Source organism: Chinchilla lanigera, unplaced genomic scaffold (genome assembly GCF_000276665.1).
Source record: "Chinchilla lanigera isolate Chin_1 unplaced genomic scaffold, ChiLan1.0 scaffold00003, whole genome shotgun sequence".
Classification (NCBI taxonomy): Eukaryota; Metazoa; Chordata; class Mammalia; order Rodentia; family Chinchillidae; genus Chinchilla; species Chinchilla lanigera.
This window is the reverse complement of record NW_004955404.1, coordinates 1,748,771-1,771,714: the sequence shown is the minus strand read 5'-3', so window position 1 is coordinate 1,771,714 and position 22,944 is coordinate 1,748,771. Positions and strand designations below refer to the sequence as shown.

Sequence of the window (22,944 nt, the reverse complement as noted above, 5' to 3'; positions counted from 1 at the left end):
CATTGCTGAGACGAAATCCCTGACACCCAAAGTTACAGGAGGAAAGGCATATTGTAGTTCGCAATTTGTCGAGGTTTTTAGCTGGCTCCAAGGTAGGGAGGCCTGGCAGAGGGGCATTGCAGAGGAGGAACAGTCCATGGCAGGCAGAAAGCAGCAAAACAGCAGCAAGCAGTCAGTGAGAACAGTGCTCCTCTTTCTGTCCCTTACATGCTGTCCAGGCTGTGTGCCCTTAGGTCAGGTAGCACTCACGCCTGGGGTGGGACACCCTGAATCCTAGCATTGCACCATGAATCCCAGCATCACACACTCTAGAGCCAGCCACTTGTGATCAGTTCCACTTATGATCGCATGAGGCTTAGGGGGACATCTAGACACAGCCAGATGAGACCCTTCCCCTTCCCTACAAACACAACTAACTGGTCCTTAGAGGAGTCACAGGTTTCTCATGGCTCTGGGGAACGAAGAGATGAAACCATATTCTTGGACTCTTCACAATCTGTGAAAATCCAGCAGTCCATGGTTTGCTATTCGTGTGTTATGTGTGCATTGAATTACTGAGCAGGCATTTCTTCCTAAGTGTTTTTGTTTTTTTTTTAGTCTTTTTGAGACAGGGTCTCACTGCAGTTCAGGATGCCTTGATCTCACTTTGTAGCCCAGGCTGGTCTGAACTTGCAATGATCCTCCTGCCTCAGCCGCCCGAGTGCTGGGATTATAGCCATGCTCTACCACACCTGGCTCTAAGTTTTATTTTACCTTTGCAAAAAGTATTCGGCAAGAGGAAAACTGAACTTATACTCACAATGTGTATTTCTCCCCACCCTTAAAGTTTCAAAACTTGACCCTCTTTATGGATGAAGCTCTGGTAGTTTAGAATCTGTAAGGAATCATGGCTTTGCTTGTTTACCACATTATGCAAACACCCGTGTCTTTCCAGCAGTGTTTCTTAGTCATGTGATTTTAAATTGTAAGCGAATGTATGGGAGCATTTCTCAAAGTGTGTTCTTGTTGTATGGACCCTCTTGGCATTGTGGGTACTCCATGATCCGGAGTCCTCAGGACCACACCTGGAAAGGTGCTCCCACCTGCCACTCCCAAGCCTTTGCTCAGGGTGTCCCTGGCCAATGCTGTGAGCCTTCAAGGGGAGAGAACCTCACAGGTTGTTAAAGCAGAGCCTTCTTTCTCCCAGGGCCCTCTGTGCTGGGTGCTGGGGAGGTGTTCTGAGGAGGTGCCACCCACTTCCTGGTGTCTGTCCAGCACTTCGGCAGTGGTTTGAGCATCAGCCCAGGAACAGGAGCATCTGACATTGCCCTTTCTGTGTCTGCTTTTAGGTTCTTGGGAATTGATGTTGTTTAGGTGTGGTCCGTTTGGTTTTACTACTTTATTGAAGGAAATGATTTCTAGTGCACAGTAATGCTTTTTAAGAAGTCCTTCATCAGGCTGGGGATATAGCTAAGCAGCACAGCACCTGCCTGGCAGTGGGCAGGGTCCGGAGTTCAATTCTGGTACCACAAAAAAGAAGTCGTTCAGAGAGGCCAGAAGTTCATGGGATGGAGGAGAACAGCATTTCATTAGCATATTGAGGGTTTGGGGGAAGTGCCAGGAATGTGCACAAACCAGGGTTTATTTTATGTCAGTGTTCCACCTCTCCTTCCTCGAGGGCAGAGGCTCTGCTGGTTCCCTCACCCACTAAAGTTCTGAGTTCCTGTTCTTTTGTTCTCTTGTTCCTTTTGTGGATGTGACCATAGAAATTTTAGATGCACTAAATACCTAATGGCAGAGACGAATTCCTTCCTGTGTTAGCTTTCAAAGGTATTACACAGATATTTGTGAGTTCAGGACCTTCTAGTCGTCTAGTTTACAGCAGTGCTTCTGTTCACGAACTTAATTCTCTCCCTGATTCTGGACACAATCCAAATTGGCTAAGAATTGAACCCAATTCAGTACTTAGGCTCTATGTTGACCTTATGGGGAAGTCTGATTTGGTTCTTTTCCAATTTGGCTTCCAACCAGAAGTGCGGAAAGAATTAAATTTGTGAACTGAGGCACCAGTGTGTTCTCATTTGGTTCGAAGGATGTAGCAGTCCATGGCCTTTGCCTGTTTGCCTGTTTTCTCACACACTGACACTCAGCTCAGACTCCTGTTTGTTACCATCTAGTTCAGCTGATACAACTTGATAGAAACTTCTGGAGAAGAAATACAGTAAATAATTGCATAAGGTTTTATAGGGCCTAATAGAAAATAAATGTTGTCATATTTCTAAATGTGTTTAAAATTGTTTTATATTAGGAAAAGAATGAACGATACCTTCTCCTCTTCCCAAGTCTCCTGTTAATGCTGTCGGCCAGTCCCAGGATGAGCGGCTTCATTTACCAGGTAAAACACGTTTAGATTCACCTTCATTGCTCTCGGTAGGAGACTCCTTTTCAGGCTGGTTTGCACTTTGGCCTTAGACACCCCATGCCGGGGAGTGCGTGCCACGTGTTCAGGTGTGTGCCGCTGTGACTGTGCATGTGCCCGGTGTTCTTTCTTAGCCTGGAGGGGAAGTGTTGGGTAGAGCACCTGTGGGGACAGACTGGCATGGCCTCTGCTGCCCCCAAGACGGTGTTGCCTCCAGCAGAGCACCTTCCTCCTCTGAGGTTGTGCTTTCCATTCTGCAGAACAAGGGCCCCCAGGGGCTGTGGCTCAGTGGGGTGGGCAGGCCTAGCTGCCAGCCACGTGGTGTCCCCAGATACATGGCATGGGTCTCGTGATAAGTTATCCTGAGACTTGGACTTCCACTTTCCTGGAGAAAGCGTGAGAGCTGCCATTTGGGATACAGGGGCTGTGTTCTGCTCCCTGTCTGGGTCTCGACAGTGGCAGGATCCAGCTGCCGCTGCTGCTGCCGCCGCAGCCGCCCATCCAGGCGGTGGTCTTGGCAGGTCCCTTCGTGGTTTCTGGGTGACACTGCAGAAGCCGTGTGGGCCTGTCCCCTGCTGGAGCCTAGCCGGGCTCCAGGGACTCTTAGGTCGGAAGCTGCTACTCCTCTCCCTCTGGGTGGCACTGCTTTGCCGCATGTTTTCTATGTTGACCTAGCAAGGACTGGAGATTGGAATTTGGGATTGGAGGCTGTACTCCATTGGACTGGAGGCTGCACCTGCTCCCAGGGAGGGCTTCTTGCTGCACAGCTGTGCCAAGTGGTGAAGCGGTGTAAACACACCCAGGAGCACTGCACCTTCACCTGTGAGGCTGCGCCCAGGAGAGGCACCCCACAGCTCCCCCTGGTGGGCCCCTGGTGAATGCCAAGTCGGCCTGTCCCCCTGCTCTTTCTGCTTCTGGTCGCATACCCCAGTGCCCGTGCCCAGTGCGTGCTGAAGGGGTCCCTGCTCCAGCCTTGGGGAAGAGCTGGCCAGGACTCCCCTGGAGGCTGGCACTCACTCTTGTGTTGGCGTGCTCCGTGCCCTCCTCTGCTGGCTGGCCCTGTCTCTGGTTTCCGTGAGGCCTGGCCACCAGCGCTCGTTTCCATGCTTGGGGCCCTGGCTGTGTGGATGTCACCCGGAAGCGGTGCACCCAGATGTGCGGTTCCCAGCCTGACTTCCGTGCAGGCGCTCAGAGCTGTGAAAGTGCTCGCGCACATAGCAGTCTGGGGAGGCGTGTAGTCTAGTGCTTTGCTGATACACGTGGCCGCAGCAGCAGCAGACAGCATGCTGTCCTGCTCCCTATGCTTGGGACAGTGTCTTAGCTGTGTGTTGTGGTATTTTGGACAGATACCACTCTGAGTGGAGGGGGACTGGGCCGGTCTGGCCTCTGCCCCATGGGTATAGGTGCATCCTGCCATGTCTCCCGTGGGGGCAGACCCCCATACCTGTCTGGAAGCGCTGTTTTTGGGGTGCTGATAGACTCCTGTGCCTTGGTGGAGAGCTGTTCTGAGGCAACTCAACCCAGAGCACCCATGACCTTTTGTTGGCCCCCAGCTGTCAGGCTGTGTGTCAGCTGTGGCTGTGCGTCTGACCCTGCACTGTGGTTGTGACGGTGCACACCGCCTGCAGTGTCTGCGCTGGCCTTCTGCTCACCTGCGCCTTCCTCCCTGAGTCCTGAGACGTTTAACTTAGCTTGTATGAAGTACTGTCACACACTCATGTTTTGCCTCTGTGTCCACAGTGAGGTGGATGCCCACTTACTTTCTTTGTGGTCCTTGAAGCAGCAGCTGTGTGTTCTAGCCTTGTCGCGGTGTGCAGTGGTTTTGTGTCAGTGTTCAGCGGAGCCCAGCAGATGGGCTTGTTCATTTTGGGCTCTGCCGCTTTCTGGTTAAGTTCCTCCGTACTGGTACTGTGTCTCGCCGAGGTAGGCCCTGCAGCGTACATGCCCGTGGTGAACAGGAGAGCGCCCTTGGCTCACACGGTTCCTCTGCTGTTCTGAAAGTCATTTGTATTTACTTTAATGTCGGTTACTTTACTGGAAAAGCACTAATTGTGCTTTTTTGTGTTGGGGGGGTCTCTTTTAGGGGAAGCTACCAACAACAGGAATGACAATCACAAAGCTTGAGGACAGTGAAAATCATAGAAATGCATTTGAAATATCAGGTGATAGGCACAGGCTGTGTGGGTGCCGTGTGTCCTGGGAGGCTGCCTGGCCCTTGGGGGTGTCTCGGGGGTGTCTCGGGTGATGCTCAGTGTTGCCAAGTCTGTGCCGGGTGTGGGCATGTGTGTGTGCATGCAGTGCCTTGGGCCCAAGTCTGAGCTTCAGCCTCCTCCTTCCCTGCCTCCTGCAGGAAGCATGATTGAGCGCATCCTCGTGTCTTGCAACAACCAGCAGGACCTGCACGAGTGGGTGGACCACCTGCAGAAGCAGACGAAGGTCACGTCCTCGAGCAACCCCACCATCAAGCCCCACTCCGTGCCGTCTCACACCGTAAGGGCTCCCAGGTGGTGGGGTGCAGTGTCCTGGGCCTGTGCACCCCCAGCCCAGCTGGTCCCAGTGGGGTAGAGGGCCTCTGCTCACAGTGGCCCTAGCAGGAAACTTGGGGGTTCTCGCCTGTCCATGCTTGATTTGGAGCTATAGTTAGGGTTTCTTTTTAAAAAATCTAACGGTAAACGATAATAGGGATGAAAAGGACTGGATTCAATTTGAAGGCATTAAAATATTTTTGACTCAGTGTGTTAAGAAAAAATTAGTTTTCTTAGGAAGAGCTTAGCAGCTTGTAGGTTTTTTAAGACCCCCCCCCCCCACTTCACAGTAGAGCAGCACCAGTGCTGCAGGTTGGCTGCCCTGCCTGGAGTCCCTCAGGGAGACGCGCAGTAGTCGGGCGCTGAGTCGATACAGTGCGTCCTGTCCTCAGGGCTGTGCGGGCATTCCTGCCTCACTCCTCTCCCCTGGCCTTTGTGCACAGGTCACAGGTGCTCAGGCCTAGTCCTGTCTAGGGCAGTGCAGGGTAGGGTACTTTCCTCCCCATCCTCATGAGCAGCCACCTCCCACTGAGCCGTTGCCGTGCCCTGGGCCTACACCTCAGTGTCCCTTCATGTCCCCAGGCTGGCTGAGGCAGGGCTCGCTGCGCCTCCTGTGCCCGCAGCCTGGGACCTGTGCAGCTCCATGGTACGTACTGTCGATGTAGCACCAGCAGGGAGAGCCAAGGGGGACCTGAATTATCAGGTGCCAGGGGAAGGGTGCTTCAGCCCATTGTACCCCCTAGACAGGTAGCTGGTGGTGCAACTGTGTGGTGTGCGAGGTTCTCCAGCCGTGACTGTGCCCAGCACTGCTGTGGCTGGTGGTGGAGAGCCTGTGGCTTCTCCCCTCTCCCCTTCCTCTTCTTCCTCTTCCTCTTCCTCCTCCTTTTCCCCTCCCCCTCCTCTCCCTCTTTTCTTCCTCTTCCCCCTCCCCGTTTCCTCCCCTTCCTTTTCCCCTTTTCCGTCTTCTTCTCCCTCTCCTCTTCCTCTTGCTGCCTTTCCCCTTCCCCCTCGCTAGTGTTGCTGCTGTGGCGCTGGCCCTTGCACCTCTCTGGCTGAGGACTGCAGCCAGATCAGCCGTGCCCAGAGCCCTGTGCTCGCCTCCCGCCCTGTGTACCACCCCCCGCCCCGTGGTAGTGGGCTCTGAGTGTTACTTGATGTGCTTTGTTTTCTTATTTCACGTTCAGGCTCATGGTGTTCTGGGTTTTCTGGGAATTCACTGTTTAAGCAGTCACACCCGTGAGAAGTTAGGTTTTTTTTTTTCTTTTTTGTCTTTTTGAGACAGGGCCTTGCTATGCAGTTCAGGCTGGCCTTGAGCTTACTTTGTGGCTCAGGCCGGTCTCGAACTTCAACAATCCTCCTGCTTCAGCTTCCTGAGTGCTGGGATTACACTACGCCCAGCCAAGAAATTAGATTTTTGAATAACTGTTGTCATAAAGGTGGGCCTTAGGGAGAATGCCTTGTTTCCTTGTTATACCCCAGAGCTGCGCTTTTCTGTTAAGGGCTGGATGGCACACATCCTTAGCTTCGAGGCAGCTCCTGCAGCTGAACTTCGCCCTCTTTGTGGGACTGGCCAGAACAGCATAGAGCCAAGCCTGACTGCCAAGCTGGCCGAGGAAGCGCTCTGCCACTCCCTGTCTCTGTGAACCCAATACCGGCACACTGTGGGACCAGTCTCCACCTTCTACCCAGGCGTGTGCCACGCTCCATGGCAGCCTTTTCCCATGCTGCCCCCGCCCGGGTGGCCCCTGGTGAGGCTGGGCCTGGGACCCAGTGCGGAGCTGCCTTCCCCGAAGAAGCCAGGGAGCCTGAGGCTGACAGCGTGGGGAGCTGTTGCTGGGGGTGAACAGAGATGTGGGGCCCACGCCGCGCCAGCGAAGGCCATGTCCTCTCTCCTCTCTGCCCGCAGCTTCCCTCGCACCCTGTCACACCGTCCAGCAAGCACGCGGACAGCAAGCCCGTGTCGCTGATGCCCGCCTACCACACGCTGCCCCACCCCTCCCACCACGGCACCCCACACACCACCATCAGCTGGGGTCCCCTGGAGCCCCCGAAGACCCCCAAGCCCTGGAGCCTCAGCTGCCTGCGGCCTGCGCCCCCTCTGCGGCCCTCAGCTGCACTCTGCTACAAGGAGGTGAGGCCTCAGCTGCGCCGATGGCCCCCGAGACCTCAAGCTGCCTTGAGTTCCATGTGGGGCATGGTGCCCTGGGTCCCGCTGCACTGTCTGACCTGGGGGTTCAGCGTGAGAACCCGGTCTCTGAGTGTGACTGGAAAACCGCAGAGGGCGAGGGTATGAGTGTGTGTGGGAATGAGTGTGCTTTGCATGTGCGATTGCTTGTGAGTATGGTGAGTGTGTGGGAGTGGTGTGGGAGCAGGTGTGTGGGAGCCCATGTGAGGCTGTTGTGAGGGGGGCGCTTGTGTGACCATGCTGTGAGCGGGATGCAGTGACACAAACGGCCGGGGCTCATCCTGGCCCCGCCTGGGAGGAGCTCTGTGAGTGGTCAGTCCCTACTGCTTTTTTTGGGGGGATTTTTTTCCCCCGGTACCAGGGATTGAACTTACGACCTTGCGCTTGCCAAGCAGGCCCTGTGCGGCTGAGCTAAATCCCCAGCCCCACCCACTGCTTCTTGCTGAGTTGGTGTTCGCCCAGGATTGTGACTGAGTCACGCAAGCAGGCCAGGGTGCTCGTCTTGGTGGCTGCTGCAGGGTACCAGGGCTCCTCGTCCTGCGTCGCTGTGTCCCTGGTCCGAAGACAAAGGGCACTGACGGGCACAGCGGGTGAAATCGCCTGGCGAGGAAGCGGGAAGTGGGAGGGTCCTAGAGGACCCTGTTCCTTGGGAGAGCTCCCATGGCTGCCTGTCCTCTCTGCAGGGCAGAGGAGACAGCGCTGCTCACCCTGATCACTGGGCGCCTCTGTGCAAAGTGGGCAGGGACATGTAGCTTGGGGGTCTTCCTGTCTGTCCCCTCTGCCCCGGAGCCCACACCGTACCCTGTGCCTTTCTCCTGCAGCTGATCTGTGGCCTTTCTCGGGGCCTTTATGTGTGTGTAAAGGGATAGCTGTGAAGGCCCAGCTCTGTCCCTTCTGCCTGTGCATCCAGTCTGGTCCACCAGGTGGGGCACGCTCCCCTCTGTGCTCGGAACTGGAGTGACCTTTGAGTCAGTGTCCAGCAGGTACCTGGCCTTGGGAAACCTCTCCTGGCCTGGGCGCTCACCTCTTCTTCACTGATTATTGGGGCGCCAGCTGCCTCCCTGTATTCTTCGCTCCTTGGAGCCTACTCTCCCCTTCCTTCTCAGCTGTGTCAGCAGCGCTGGGGACCCCAGTTACTCCAGAGTTCTCGAGTTCAGGGCCAGGCACACGGTGGCTGGCACCAGACATGCCCCAGCTTGCTCATGCGTGCGGCTGCGTGGCAGAGCCTCCTGCTAACCCCAGCTCTGCCCTCAGCAGTTGGCCTCTCATGCAGAGCAGAGGAGCCTGGCTCTGATGGCCACGCTGTGTCCTGTCCTTTGTGTGTCTCCAGGATCTCAGTAAGAGCCCCAAGACCATGAAGAAGCTGCTCCCGAAGCGCAAACCTGAGCGGAAGCCTTCGGATGAAGAGTTCGCCTTGCGGAAGAGTGAGTGCAGGGGTGCGAAGCAGTGTGGCTGGAGCAGGAGCCAGGGCCACACTGTGGACTGGGGCGTCCTCTGCTTGCCCAGCCCACTCGGCCACTGGGTATCAGTGCACTTCCTCAGGTGACTTTTCCCTGCCTGCCTGGCAGGATCCCGATCTGCACGGATCAGTCTGCAGTCGGGCCAAGCCCCCGCCCCCGACTCTGGGGAGCTCAGACAGGCTTCAGGGAGCCAGAGCTGTCCCTACCCCCAGTTCCTATGAACACAGTTTCAAGGGCAGGCGCCTTGGGGGCAGCTTTGGGGTGTATGGCACTACATGTAATGAGGAGTCAGAAGAATCCGCAGGACCTCCCCATGCCCCTGGACCTGCTGGGAAGTGGCACTGAGCACACAGCCAGGGCCCACCCTCACGTAGTGAAGGTGTCCAGTGGGGACGCTGGCACCCTTGGGGTCCTTCCTGGGTCTTGTACCTCTGGGTTACTCTGCACTTTCCTCCATCCCTGTGGGGCCCTTCAGGGCTGCATTTCAGAAGAAGGCTGTGGGAGAAACATCATGTCCATTGGCTCACACTGGGGAGGGCTCCAAGGAGGCGCAGGGCCCCGCGGGGCAGTGCCTATCGCCTGCCTCCAGGTCACTGTGTCTTAGTCACTTGTCACTGAGACAAAATATCCAATACCCAAAGTTACGGGAGGAGAGCTGTACTTGTCTCACAGTCGTGGAGGTCCGTGGATGTGTCTCTTGACAGGCACGGCTGCTCTGGAGGAGGATGCCCAGATCCTGAAAGTCATTGAAGCTTATTGTACAAGCGCCAAGACGCGGCAGACGCTCAACTCAAGTAAGTGTGTGTGCATCCTGGTTGCTGTGCTGCTCTTGGGGTGCGAGGGTGCGGGAAATCAGTGGCAGCATGGACAGACATGCTCCTGGGAGAGGCAGGAGATGGAGTGGCCTCCTGGCCACCTCGGCTCTTCAGCCTAGCGAGGCCGTGCTGGGATTCAAGGGTGGTGTTTTTGCCTTTGAAGTCTGGCGTTGTCATCATACAGACCTGGTATAGACCTGGAGTCGGGCCTCTGCGGGCCTTCCTGTTGCTGTTTTCGTGCTGGGGAGAACGCTGACTCACTTGTTATGTAGATTGCAGTACACAGAATTCGCCTGTATCTCATATGTAGTTTTTAAAAAAATTTTAAACAAAAGAAAGTAGATATATCAATAGAGTTTCCAAACAGGCCAGTAGGGGAGTAACAATAATCAGCACATTGTGCATTGTATGTTCACAGCAGTCGTTCAGTGAACAAGGTAGAGGTGTGACACAGTCCAGGATGTTACTAGTCCTGCATAGTTTCTTGAGTAAAACATCTCCATTTGTAGTGAGGACAAGGTGACTTTTTAAAATTCCCCTGCAGGTGACAGGGTATGTGGCTGGCATTTTTTCTGTTTCCCTAGTGTGCTAGTTTTCTAGTTTCTTTGTTTTCCTCTGTTTCTTTTTGTGTGTGTGAAGTGCTAGGGATTGAACCTCGAGCCTCACCACACATATTCCAAGCACACTAGCACTGCAGTTTCCCCAGCCCTTTTTAAACTTTTATTTTGAGAGAGGGTCTCACTAAATTACTCAGGCTTAGCTTGACTTTATGATCCTCCCCTCAGCCTCCCGAGTGCTGGGGTTATAGTCACCAGTTGCTGTGCCTGGCGAGTTTTCTTTCAAGAACTGGGTAGTGTATCTACTATCTTGGCATAAAAACCAGTTTCCAGTTGATACTTACCTCTTGCCTGATGGGCTAAGTGGCCTGTCCCCTTTCCGTTCTCCTCACCTGCACGGTGGCAAGCCGCCTGGACTAGGTGCTGCCCTGTGCTGCCCTAAGCCAAGGTGAGAAGCACAGGCAGGAGCGCTTGTGCTTTTCCTGAGGCGCCTGCGCTATGAGCATGCGTGTGGCTGGAGCCTCTTGCTGCTCCAGTGTTGCCCGCTCTGCAGTGCATCCTGCCCTGGGCACAGTGGCTTTGTGCCAGGCCAGCATAGCCTTTCCTGGCACTACAGGAGAGGCCTTGGTGCCCTCACAGCTGTCGGGTGTGTGTGGGCGCACACCATGCAGGTCGAGCTCTTTTCCTGGGGATGAACTGTCACCAGGCCTGTGAGCACCACCTGTGCCCCATGTTGCTCCTTGTCCTGGGGCGAGTGGTGCACCTGTGAAGGGCATGCCGTGTCCGAGGAGGTTTCCCAACCACGCTGCCCATACACTGGGCCCCTCCTGTGAGCAAGGCACTGGGGATGTGTTGATTTTGCTTTCAGTTGACCTGCAGGGGTCAGAGGCTCAGATTAGGTCTGGCCTCTGCCCGACATGCTCAGTGTAGGCATGAACAGGAGACGTGTGCCCTGGGTGCCCAGGAAGTGGGTTCACAGCAGAGCAGCTGCTCACAGGTTTAGAGGGATCCTGAGTGGTGCCTGGGTATCCATTCGCATGCCAAGAAGGCACTGCAGAGCAAGCATCTTTCGTCTGACTTCTGATGGGCTGGGGGTGGAGGGAAGAGAGGCTGCTTGGTCTCGGGCTCCCAGGGCCACCACTGGGGCCAGCCAGCTGCCAGGATGCTTCTGCTATCCTGCCTGCTGCCTCCTGCCCTCCTTTGAGTACAGTGGCATTGCTTCCTGGTGGCCAGCGGCCTGTGCAGGTGGGTGGTATAGTGAGCAGACTCCCCTCCCTGCGTCCCCTGCCCAGGAAGAGTGCAAGGGAGTGTGGTGGGCAGGTAGTGAAAGGTGGGGACACAGTCCTGTCTCCTCTCAGGAGCATCCACATGGGGTAGACAGGCAAGGTAAGTTTAGACCTGGCTGCTGGTGTGGGGTCTTGGCAAAGAAGGAACCGAAGAAATTAGTCAGAAGTCTTTGAAATTACTTTTCATTTAATATATCCATTTACTGAATAGAAAGTAATTTTTATTAGCCGCACAAATTGTACCTTTTGCAAATAACGTCCTAGATAAGACTGTTGGTTAACAGAATTGGCTAATTGCAAGTGCTGTAGAGCCACGGTTTGGACGTGGGTGTAATTTGTAGGGTTCTCGGGGAGGGCTTTGTTGAGCTATCTTTAAAAAGTAGCAGTTACAGACAACATGATGACTGAGTTTATTGAAATAATGATTAATTTGGTTTTGTTCTAAGGGTTGTGCTAATAAATTGATTATGAAAGCCCAGCCATAAATAAGGAGAAACAAACGTTGTTGCCGTTTTTTAACAATATTTTCTCTTTTCCTTCTCTTCCCATCACCTTTTGCTTTTGTTCCATGTTTTGGTTGTGGCTCTCCTGTCCGTCCCCTCCCCCTCCTCCGCTGTCGCACCTGTCGCTCCACCCCGTCTTAGCATGGCAAGGCACTGACCTGATGCATAATCACGTCTTGGCCGACGACGACCAATCAAGTCTAGACTCCTTGGGTCGTCGCAGTAGCCTTTCTCGTTTGGAGCCCTCAGACCCCTCGGAAGACTCTGAGTATGACAGTATATGGACAGCCCATAGTTACAGAATGGGTTCAGCATCTCGTAAGAGCTGTTGCTCATATATCTCTCACCAGAACTAATGCACTCTGAGCTTTTCTTAACAATGCTTGTTGTATCGCAGCCTGCTTTTCTTAGATGTTTCTTGCTGTTCCTTGTCTCTTTTATGTGATATTTTAACGACCTTGGAGAGTGTTCCTGGGATATCCCTGCACCTGGCAGAGGCACGACGGCCGCCTGTCGAGGGTGGTGGGTTCTCACGAGCCTGTACGGGGCTTCAGCCAGCCGGTGGGGAGTTGTTTTATAAAAGCTCCACATGGTTTGGTTTTTTATTCTCAGTGCAGCAACTGTCTCATTTCTTTTTTGGATACAGCTATATGGACACTTTTATATTTATACCAGAACCACATAGGTTTGTGATCTTAAGTGCCAGCAACACGAGGCAACTCTGGCCTTGTCCATAGGGACCTGTATTTTTTCAGTATAACATGAACTGGTCTCGCAGTCACGGAGAGGCGATGAGAGGAATTTCTGCCGCAGGTGCTGTGTGCCCAGCCCGTGGCTGTGCGGTGACCGTGCGGTGACCGTGCGGTGCTGTGAGCTTGGGCCCGGGCCCAGGCCCAGGAAGGCACGCAGAAGGGGAGCTTCGCGCCAGCTCTGCTCTGCCGTGGCCTTTGTGGGGCTTTGCGCGCACTGTCCTGGCTCAGACCTTCCCTCATCGCCACACTGTACTGCCCCCCAATGCATCAGTGGCCAATGTGTGGTGCTGACCTGGTGCGGAGCCCTGTGCTGAAGGCAGAAGCCCTGTCCGGAGCGTCCGCCTCTGTGGGTGTAGACTTGGTTTAGAGAGGCATTGGGTCGAGTGCTTGGCTTCAGTCCCAACCTGGCTGCCCCTGACATCTGCACGTGCGCTGTCGTAGCTGAGAGCACTGTCATTTCAGCAGCCAGCCGCAGCGCAGCTCAGCTTACAGCAGCCCTGCAGGGTGGTGGCGGCCACCTGTGCTGGCCAGCGCCTCCCATGCCAGAAAGCCGGGCTGTTGTAAGGGGTTTGCGTCGGCCTCACTGGGGCTGATCCCTGCTTCATTCAGAAGGAACTGAATGGGACACGTTCCATTTGGTTGCACCTGCAAGCCCACATCTGGCCATCGCTTGAAGGGCAGAGCACGGTTCTGCCCGGTGTTAAAATGAACCTTGCAGTTGTATTTTACATGTTCAGTGAAACCAGCTTCCAAAGCAGGGTGCCAGTGTCAGTCGGGAGTAACGTGTTTCCTTTCTTCAGGGCAGCTGGATCCTGGTGGCCCGACCCCTCTCACGCCATGTGCTCAATGTCTCGACCTCATGTGTGCAGAGCACACCCCAACACGGTGCCACCCCACCCACACACCAGCCTGGGGTGCACTCAGCCTCCAGGCAGGGGTGTGCTGGGCATGTGGGGTGCTGCATCTGCATGGAGAGTGAGGGCACAGATGCCACTCCTGTCCGCGCCTGCCTGTCCTGGATGGCCGCTGAATGCTCACACTGCCTGCAGCTCATGTGTTTATGTCAGTCTGAGTAAGGGAGCCGGGGCAGCCTTTGCAAATCAGCGTCCAGTGTATCACCAGTAGTGACCAGGTGTGATACTCAGCCAAATAGCAAGGGAAGTGTTGGAAAACAGAACTGCAGGGTTTGTATGCTTATATCATACAATGGGTAGAAGTGATTGTGTTTGATATCATACAGCCTAGGCCCCTTTCCACAGTGAGTGGCTGTGAGCTGGGGCTGTCATGGTGACAGGTTGTGATGTCTCAGCTGCAGCCTTTGTCTGTGCCGCATGTGCCACCCTAGAGGAGCGTGGCCACTGAACCTGGGGTTCCCGCAGCACCAGTGTCATTTGGTGTCTTCAGTGAGACACTCTCCCCAGTATTCCGTGTACCACAGATCTGACGGTTTACCATCATTCCCTTCGTACCTGTCAAAGCCATTTAAACGATAATTTGTCGATGCAAGGTAACCGTCAGGTAATGCCCTGACTTTTTGTTTGCATTTGTTTCAACGTCTAACACCATTTTTGTGACGTGGTTAGAAGTATTAGTGTCCCAGGCCCAGAAGACAGTCCTTGTATTCAGAGGACACGCGTGCACAGGGCCAGTGTCTCCACAGAGCCTCGGTCACGCTTACAGTGTGCAGCTGTGTCTGTGCAGCACTGTGGCTCCCGGGCAGCTAGTGTTAGGACGAGGACACAGTCCCCTGGGAACTTGGGTCTAAGCCATCGGCAGCCTCTGCGGAGGCCGAACAGTGTTTCCATGGAGCTCACACTCGCCACAAGCACTTCATAAGCTCTTTGATCATGTGTTTTGCTTCCAATGGCCAAAACACAGTAATGTGTACATAGTGGAATAAGATCTTGAAAAAATCTATATATTGTGCTCTTTATCTGTGAACAGGAAAAGCCATTTTAGTGCGTGACACCATATAAAAGCTCACCTGGATGTATATCTGAATGTCCATTGTATTGTACAGTATGCATATTATTGTTTGTGCCCACAATGGCAATGAAGTGTTTGTTTTATAAAAAGACATTCTGTTCTGTACAGTTGAAATAAATTTTGCATTTGCTAGCCTGTGGTTTTTAATATTTGTCCCGTGGGGAGGGCAGCAGACTCGTGTCCGGGGTGGCTGGTGGCGGCTCTCCTGCGCACCTGCAGGGGAGCAGGCTTTGCTAGGCCACCGTGCTCTGGATGGAGGCACACTCCCTGCTCCCTTCTCGCCTCTTTCTCTTCTCACAAGTTTTTCAGCCCCTGGAAGGTTTGTCTTCAAAAAGAAACATTGTCAGTTTTTGTGCATCAATAGAACAAAACTTCTGAAAGTTCCTTCCGTAGAGGAAGGTCAGTGTCTTCCTTTTGTTTTGCAAGGTCATGCCCAGCAGTTAAGGCTGAAGGAAGGAAGTGAAGAGAGGGCAGAAGGATCTGGCAGCAGGTGCCAGTTTGAGGACGAGGTGTGGATGATGAGCAGGAGCCAGGACCCTCCAGAGAAGCGCATGCTCTCCTGGGGAGGAAAAGCGAGTTTGAATTCTAGACCATAAGTGCTGTGGCCTGTGGCGTGACTGGAGAAACCTACCCTGTGACGCAAGTGCTGGGAGCTACCTCCATTCCAGCGGAGGGTGACGCTGCCCTCAGAGGTCCCGTGAGGTTGGAGGGCTGGCCGCACAGGCCCGACTTAACGGTGGGCTGGGCCTCGGCCTCAGGCACACGGGGGCCCCCTTGCGTGCACACGCACTGTCTCCCTTGTGCCATGGGCTTGAACGTGGACTCCTCCTGATGAACTTGTTGGCCTCAGCGTGTCCCAGGCAGGTGTGTGGCAGCCAGGACAGCAGGTGCAAGTGGGGCGCAAAGCCTGGGTGACCCCTCCTCCATGACAGCCTGGGCATAGCCTCTCAGTGGTGACACAGGGCTGATTGGTCAGATCTGTGTTTCTCAAGCCGAGGTCCCCAAGTCTGCAGGTCTGGGGCTCCAGGGGCAAATGCTCTGACTTGGGCTCTGCTGTGAACCTGGCTCCAAGTGTTTGGGCTACACCTTGCGTTGAGTGGATGTTGCCATGGAGACTGGGGCCTGCTGGTATTTCCAGTCCCTTGGCGCAAGTGGTTGGACAGTGGCCGAGTGGGGCTGCCACTGGTGTCCTGGCAGTGAGGGGCTCCCACACCCGTCAGGTGTGATCTTGGCCTCGTCAGGTGGAGAAGCACTGTGCTGGTGTTTTGAAGAAGCTGCTGCCTCGTCTGTTCCTTTCTGTTTTCATCTCCATAAAGAAGCGGTAGCAGTGAGGAGCCGTGGTTTTGTGTATTTGTAGACGCAGAGTTAGGGGCCGCTCTAGCACTTGGCAGGCTGCTGCCCAGAAAGCCACACGATGTTAATGTCGGTGCAGAGAGGACAGACTTGGCACTCAGATGAGTTTCATCTTTACGGCAAGGCACCACTGAGCTACACCCCCAGCCCAACACTTGTGGGATAAAGGTCGTTAGGAAACCCCGAGAAGTGCCTGTCACTGCTGTTTCCTGAGATGACCTGCAGCAGAGCCTCTCAGCCTCCCTGGGATGTTTAAGAAACACAGATCTTGACTGTCCTAGAGCCCTTGTGACTGCTCAAGGGTCTGAGCCCATGAATCTGGGTTTTAAAATAAGGTGCTAGGCCAAGTAAGGTGCCACACTCCTGTGATCCCAGCACTGTGGGAAGCTGAGGCGGGAGGACCCCGAGTTCAAGCCCAGCTGGGGCATTTTAGCTCAGGTTCAATCGCCAGTACTGATAAATCAGATGTTAGAACGTTTTCTGATTGTTCTGTCTAAATGTTTTTTCCAGCCTGCGTAACTCAGAAAAACTGTGCTGTGATGCCTCTAGAAATAGTTTAATGAATTGTAAGATAATTTGTTAAATCTGTCTACTCTAAAACTCTGTTGTTAGAGGAATAGGCAGTTCGTTTATAAACTTGGCTAAGGAAATACTTTATTGAAACACTATGCCATTTTTCTTGTCAGTCATTTTAGAGAAATGCATTGCATTGATAGTAGGTGGATGATTACCATGTGTTGATTCCTGGGCAGAGGTGTAAATTGTGGTCACTAACAGTAATCAGCTTAGATGTAGATTTCCACATCCACATGTTGCCAGCTCACCTCTGAGGCAGTCCATGCAAGACTGTATTTCAGGAATCAAGCATTTGGTACATGTTGTCTGGAGCATGTGTTCTCAAGCTCAGTTTTATTGTACGTCATGGAATTCTTCTGTGCTTTAAGCATATTTGCAAAAATAAGACCTGTGCAGGGCATGGTGGCTTGTGCCTGTAATCCTAGTGATACGAGAAGCTGCAGCAGGAGGATCACAAATTCAAGGCCAGCCTGGGCAACTTAGCAGGACCCTGCCTCAAATTTAAAAAAATAGAAATAAGAACAGCTGGGACACAGAGGTGGAACACCCCTGGGTTCAGTCACTAGTGTGGCCAGGAGGAGAAAAATGCTTGGGGTTGCCTGGCAGCTGCTCGCCAGCCCCTGTGGGTGTTGGCTTCCTCAGGTAACCGTGTTACTTTGTGGAGTTGACAGCTCTTAGCTGTGAACTGGTGTGGTAAGAGATCATGGTGGAGCATTGCTCTGTCCTCAGGACAGCTCTGCAGAGTGGCGAATGGAGCCTGGTGGTTCAGGAGGCCTAGGCCACTAGGGTCACAGGGCCACACTCTGCAGTGCTGTGCTTTGCAACTCTTTGTGACATTTGGAAATGTGAGTGCATGTGAGGCACAGTCTGTCCATGTAGCTCGAAGAGACCAAAGCAACTGAAAAATACATAGAAGTGAATCTGCCTGAAGCGTGGTCACACGAAAACCTGCCTCGTTGGCTAACCCTTTAGAAGTAGTGTTGCCAGTCCGGCACGATGGATTGGCAGCTGATACTAGCTGGGTTTTACTTGGCTGTCCCCTTACCAGCTGCCCCAGCAGGGCATTGTTACCACCTGGCTTCTCATCCTGGGAGACTGAGCAGGGTGTTTGTTTTCGCTGTGTGTTATGAGCATCTGATCTTTGGAATCCTTTTGTATTTTTGGGGGCAAATCCCACAGAAGTTAACTTTTTCTTCTGAAGACAAATAACATCTGAGCACGGGGAGGCCCAAGGACTTCCACCTGGCTGGGACCAGGTCTTGGTCTGCATTGGTCTTTGTGTTTTCCTCTGTGGCCCATTGGTCCCAGCAGCTTTGCCCTCCCGCCCAGGAGAGGCCTGGAGGATAGCATCGTCCAGGAGGGTCTTCTGCCCATCTCTGCACTGTCAGATTTCTGGCACGTAGTCAACCTAGTAATGCTTTTGAAAGCATGTTCCCTCTGAGGCCCTGAGACCAGGTCACCACGGGCAGGGTGGGCAGTTTGGACTAGCTCGGGCCTATGGGTTCTCCTCTCCCTCCCACAGCAGGGACAGGGCAGCCTGTGTGGACAGGTGTAATGTCGCCTGCTTCTTACAGGTGTCTGATGGTAAGACTAAAGTCACCCTCGGTGCCACGAAGCCCCTTCTTCCATTGGTGTAAATGTGCTCACGACCCGCCCCCATGTGCCACAGACTTGTGACTGATGGCTCACCGGAGCTCCGTGCCCACGCTGTGCCCACAGCAGAGGACAGCAGTGTGACCTTTGCCAGCGCCCCCCCTTCTGTCTTGTGGGGGCCCCGCTGGTGGAGGGGGTTTGCAGATGAACAGAGGCTGCCCTGGGGACACTGCCCAGAGACGCGCCCTTGAGCTGCCCCTGTGGCTGAGAAGGCTTGGGTGTACGTCAGGACATTCAGGGATCCTTCCTCAGGCATCAGGCGGGGACAGGACCGGGGATCTGGTCCACTTAGAGAGGGCCGTGCTTGCTGTCACCCGCTGTGCTCCACGATCCTGCCTTTAAAGGTTTCTCTTATCTTGTTTCCATGTGACAAGGGAATGCAATATACACACGCACAGGCTGATAGACGTTAGGCACAAAAGGGTGTGTTAGAGGCGCAAAACCACCCAACTGAGCCGCCACTGCCACAGTTAGCAGCTAGTCTCAAACCACAAGTGTACTATTCTCAAACAGAAACATTTAATTTACCACAGCACCACTTGTGAGTGCTCATGTTTTGTGGTGGATTATATCCTCCTCCACCTGGCATTAGAAGGAAAATCCTTCCTTCATCACGTCGTTACATAGGGTGTGATTCTTTTCCCTGCCCTTCTGAAATTAATAATTGGATTTCACAGTTGACTTCCAAAGGGTAGATCTTGTCTCATTTGTCCCATGCAAGCTTTTGTGCTCCATGTGGTTAAATGGTGTTAAGTTTTCCTCTGCTATTGCAAACAGTTTACTTCCTTTCTTTTAGAAAAGTGATGCCTGTATTCTAGGGAACAGAGGATAAAGTTTTCATGAAATAACAAGATAATAAAGTTAACTTGTTCTAAACCATGTGCTATATTTTTATTTTCAGATGTTGCTGTAGAGTTCAGTTGTTTTAATTGCCAATTTTTTAACTTCTAAACTCTCCATGCATATGTTCTACATGGCCTGGTATATTCTTATAACATTCTTGGAGTGATACAATGACTTAAAATCTGGTTGAATGTCCAAGACAGTATGGGCAGAGCCCTCTGATGTACTTGATGTGAAAAGACCTGTAATCCAGAATCAGAAACTAAAGTTTAATAAATTGAAAAAAAGCTGGTGTTTCCTTTCCTCTGTAATGCTTTGGGCAAGAGAAAACTGCAGCGATAGACAGATGGAGAAGCTGGTAAAAGATGCCCTCTCCTGGTCTGTCCTGATGGATTTGTTACTGCCTAGTCACTGGAGTTTAGTGTTTAGGTAATGCTGTGTAGTCCGTTCCCTTCTCACTGCCTGGCTTTCACCTGAGGTTTTTCTTTCTTTTTGACCATCCTAGGTTCACGCAAAGAGTCCGCTCCCCAAGTTCTGCTTCCAGAAGAGGAGAAAATCATAGTGGAAGAGACCAAAAGCAATGGCCAGACCGTGATCGAGGAGAAGTAAGCTGTCTCTAAGCGAGTTTGGGGCTGCTGTCCTCTAAGTGGGGGGCCGGGAGGGCTGGTTGGGACGACTTCCCCAGGGCAGGTGTGGCTCCCTCACCGAAACGGGCCGGGACTGGAGGACATCACACAGCGGGCTGTCTTAGGGTGAGGATTTAGGCCCAGCCTGCCACGGGTCCTGAGCGCTGGCCACACCCTGCTGACCTGGCTGTGTTGCCCTTCAGGAGCCTTGTGGACACTGTGTACGCACTGAGGGACGAAGTCCAAGAGCTGAGGCAGGTGTGTTGGTTTTATTTTAATCTTTTCTTTTAATTCAGGAAAGGAGTTAAACTATTAAAAATGAAGCTGATTACCCATAAGCAAAAAAAGGCGAGTAGGTAACAATTTTTGGAAATAAGCACATTAAGCTATTGGAGCGCTCTTCATCTCTTTTTTTTTTTTTTAAGAGAATAATTTTTTTAACTTTAAATTGTTTTGTTTCATTTCATTAAGAACAGTGATGGTATCTGTGCTACATAAAATCACCACTGATTGAATACATAATCCATTATATATTCATAATGCGTTTAACAATCATCTGTTTTGCCACGATTTTTGACACATTGGTGCAAACTTCTGGGAGGTAAGAATCGCCCTTTATTTGGTGGCATTCATTTGTGCCTTGTCCCTCCATCTCTTGTCCCCATCCCACTGACCACAGCTTGCCCTTCCTGCCTCCTGTCAGCTGCCTTGTGTTTATCCTTTGGGTCCCATAGCGGCGAGGCCACATGGCACTGAAGCGTGTGGGTCTAACCTGACGCTCCCAGAAAGTCCATTTTCCTGTGGAGAGATGCTGGCCTGCCAGCCGCTTCCCCAGGTGTCCCACGAGGGGACCTCAGTCTGCTCCTCCACATGCAGTGGTCCTGGCCCCAGGGATGGGGACGGAGCTGCCGCAAGCAGTGAGGAAGAGGTAGCTCCGGGTGACAGAGGTGATGACTGCCTGTGGTGTGCTTCGCTTTCAGGATAACAAAAAGATGAAGAAGTCGCTTGAGGAGGAGCAGAGGGCCCGCAAAGACCTGGAGAAGCTGGTGCGTAAGGTACTGAAGAACATGAACGACCCTGCCTGGGATGAGACCAATCTGTGAAGATGACCTTCGCTGCCACCGGTGGGGCAGGCCCAGGCGGGGCGACACTGGGGCCTGAGTATCACGAAGAACCCACCCCTGAGGAGTAGACCTTGAGGACTCGAGCTGCTGGACCTCGGCCAGCATCGGTTACCCCAGTGGCAATCAGTGCAGTGACGGCCAGCTCTCCGTTGAATCTATAAACATACTCTATGCACCCGTCTCGTAAATACCACTTTGAATGTGTGTCCACAGTTGTATGTCTGGGCTAACCTCCCATAGGATTCTCTTCCCACTAACCTCTAGTCACGGTTGTGCCCTAGGCTGGCACCCGACCTGTGCCCACCACCTCAGTCTCTGCAGCACTCTGAGCGCCATGCAGGCCTGTGGTGTGGCCTTGTGTGCGTTGCGAATCCCCACCGAGAGCACGGATTGGCCTGTGTCCTGCAGCCAGGTGAGGGCAGTGCCTGCGGAGGGCCATCCACTTGGGTCCGTGGAGAGCAGCAGCCCCGTCCTGCTGCAGTATCCGCTCCCAGGTCTCTTCCGGATGTGGGTCCTGGGTGCGCTCACAGCCCTGCAGGGATCATGCAGACTTTCTGTGTGGGCTCCTGGATGATCCTGACAAAGCGCACGGTCCATCCTCCCCCAAGAGAGAACTAGACCTGTACATAAAATGTTATTTATTAAGCTCAAGCAGCCAACGAGAACGCGGCAGGCTGGGAGCAGTGCCTGTGGATGGGCTGTGCCCCTGCGGTTGCCACTGGGCATGGCTACACACATACCCCCACTGGACCTCACCTTCCTTTGCGTGGAGATAAAGCAATATGCCCCTCAGGTTCAGCCAAGTCCTGGCGGCCCGGACATGGGACTGCACATGTCCCTGTCCACAGGAGGCTGTCCTGCCCGCCTCCTGGCCCGAGGCTCTGGAGAATGTGTATTGGCTAAGGTCCAGCCGTGGGCCAGGACTTGATTCTGCTTTGGAAGTGAGTGATGTGACTGTGAGAACAGAGCTGTGGTCTCCTTCCCTTCCAGAGGGGCAGCTCGGAGGTGGGATCAGCCTCTCCCCAGGGCACTGGCTTCCGTAGCAGAGCTGTGGCCCTGTGTGGTGGGTCACCTGTGCCCCAGGCCAGCGCCGCCTCAGGGCCCTTTGCATGCAGGTCTGCGTTTGGAGACCTCTGGCAGGGCGCCTTGGACAGAGTTGTTTTTTAATTTTTCTCCACACACTGCTGCTGACGGCCCCTTGCCCATTCTGGGCCAGATCTGGCTGGGTCCCGCGTCAAACAGGCCCAGCATCGGCCTCGCTAGAATTGCCACCTTCCCGCAGTTAGTGTTTAACTGCTTGTGCTGGGACAAGTGAAGACCAAGTCTGTCTCTCTTCTATGAGCCCTGTTTCCACAAGTGTTTTGGTGGCGCGTGGATGCTGCAGTGGAAACCGTGAGGTTGGAGTGATTTGTCACCAGAGCAGATTCTAACTCAGGAACAACTCTTCTTGACCTTTCCATGGCCGGTGGCGTGGCCACTGTATCCCGGCACAATGTCCTGTGGACCTGCCTTAAGACTAGCTGAAGTATTTCACGAGAACACAAGTTTTTTTAACATCGCTGTTGCAAGTGGCCACTAAGGTCGGATGCGGATGTGTTCGTTGCGTTCTTCCCTCAGAGCCGTGTCTTCCGGGCTCCCTGGGGAGCCGAGCATCTGTGATCAGTTCTTACACACCTGCCGCTGTACCCTGTCCCCTTTGCCGCACGACCTCCGAGGGGCGGGAGTGTGATGCCGTGAAGGGCGGTGCAGGGCGCTCTGCACCCAGGGTTGCTCCTTGGCACTCGCCCTGCAGGGATGGGCAGAAGCCATTTCCTATCCCGCAGCTGTGAAGCACTTTCTAAAGATGCTGTGAAGCATCCTCTGGACCGCGCAGCCGGGTCAGCCCGGTCTGCTCTCCCGCACGCCAGGCCGCCTGCTTCCTGGAGACATCCATGTCGCAGCCCTTGGCCTGGTGTTGACTCCTCTGATGTGTGTGCTATGTCGATGTAATTATTAAACCGGTTATTTTTCTTATTTCACAAATGGGTCCTCTTTTGATGCTTTTGCTTGTTTTTTGAGCTTTTAAACTTCTCACGTGTCTCTGACAATGGAAAGATCTCATTTACCTCTGAAATGAGGCAGAGAGCGTTTGAAGGAGAGGAGGCTGGGGAAGGGAAAGGATACCACTGGGCCCACCCGAGCCTGGCAGAGGCAGAGGGAGGCGGCTGCACGTGTGCGGGTGGGAAGACACTCGGGGTACTGGGGGGACTGTCACACGAGGCGAGATGGGTGCGTTCCTAAGCATTTACAGGGTGATGTGAGG

The 22,944-nt window shown here is 53.6% G+C and overlaps 1 protein-coding gene across 1 annotated transcript in view; it reads left to right on the top strand.

Moving 5' to 3' along the window:
* Nucleotides 1-22,664, top strand: part of Arhgef7 (Rho guanine nucleotide exchange factor (GEF) 7) — a gene marked incomplete in the record, with an annotated part of 86,405 nt that extends 63,741 nt beyond the window's left edge. The window contains 10 exon segments of the mRNA XM_013515723.1: nt 2,288-2,374; nt 4,482-4,560; nt 4,749-4,888; nt 6,830-7,054; nt 8,439-8,532; nt 9,273-9,362; nt 11,871-12,047; nt 19,398-19,497; nt 19,722-19,776; nt 20,499-22,664. Of these exon segments, the coding sequence (XP_013371177.1) occupies nt 2,288-2,374; nt 4,482-4,560; nt 4,749-4,888; nt 6,830-7,054; nt 8,439-8,532; nt 9,273-9,362; nt 11,871-12,047; nt 19,398-19,497; nt 19,722-19,776; nt 20,499-20,621 (1,170 nt within the window).
* Nucleotides 22,665-22,944: the final 280 nt, after the last annotated feature.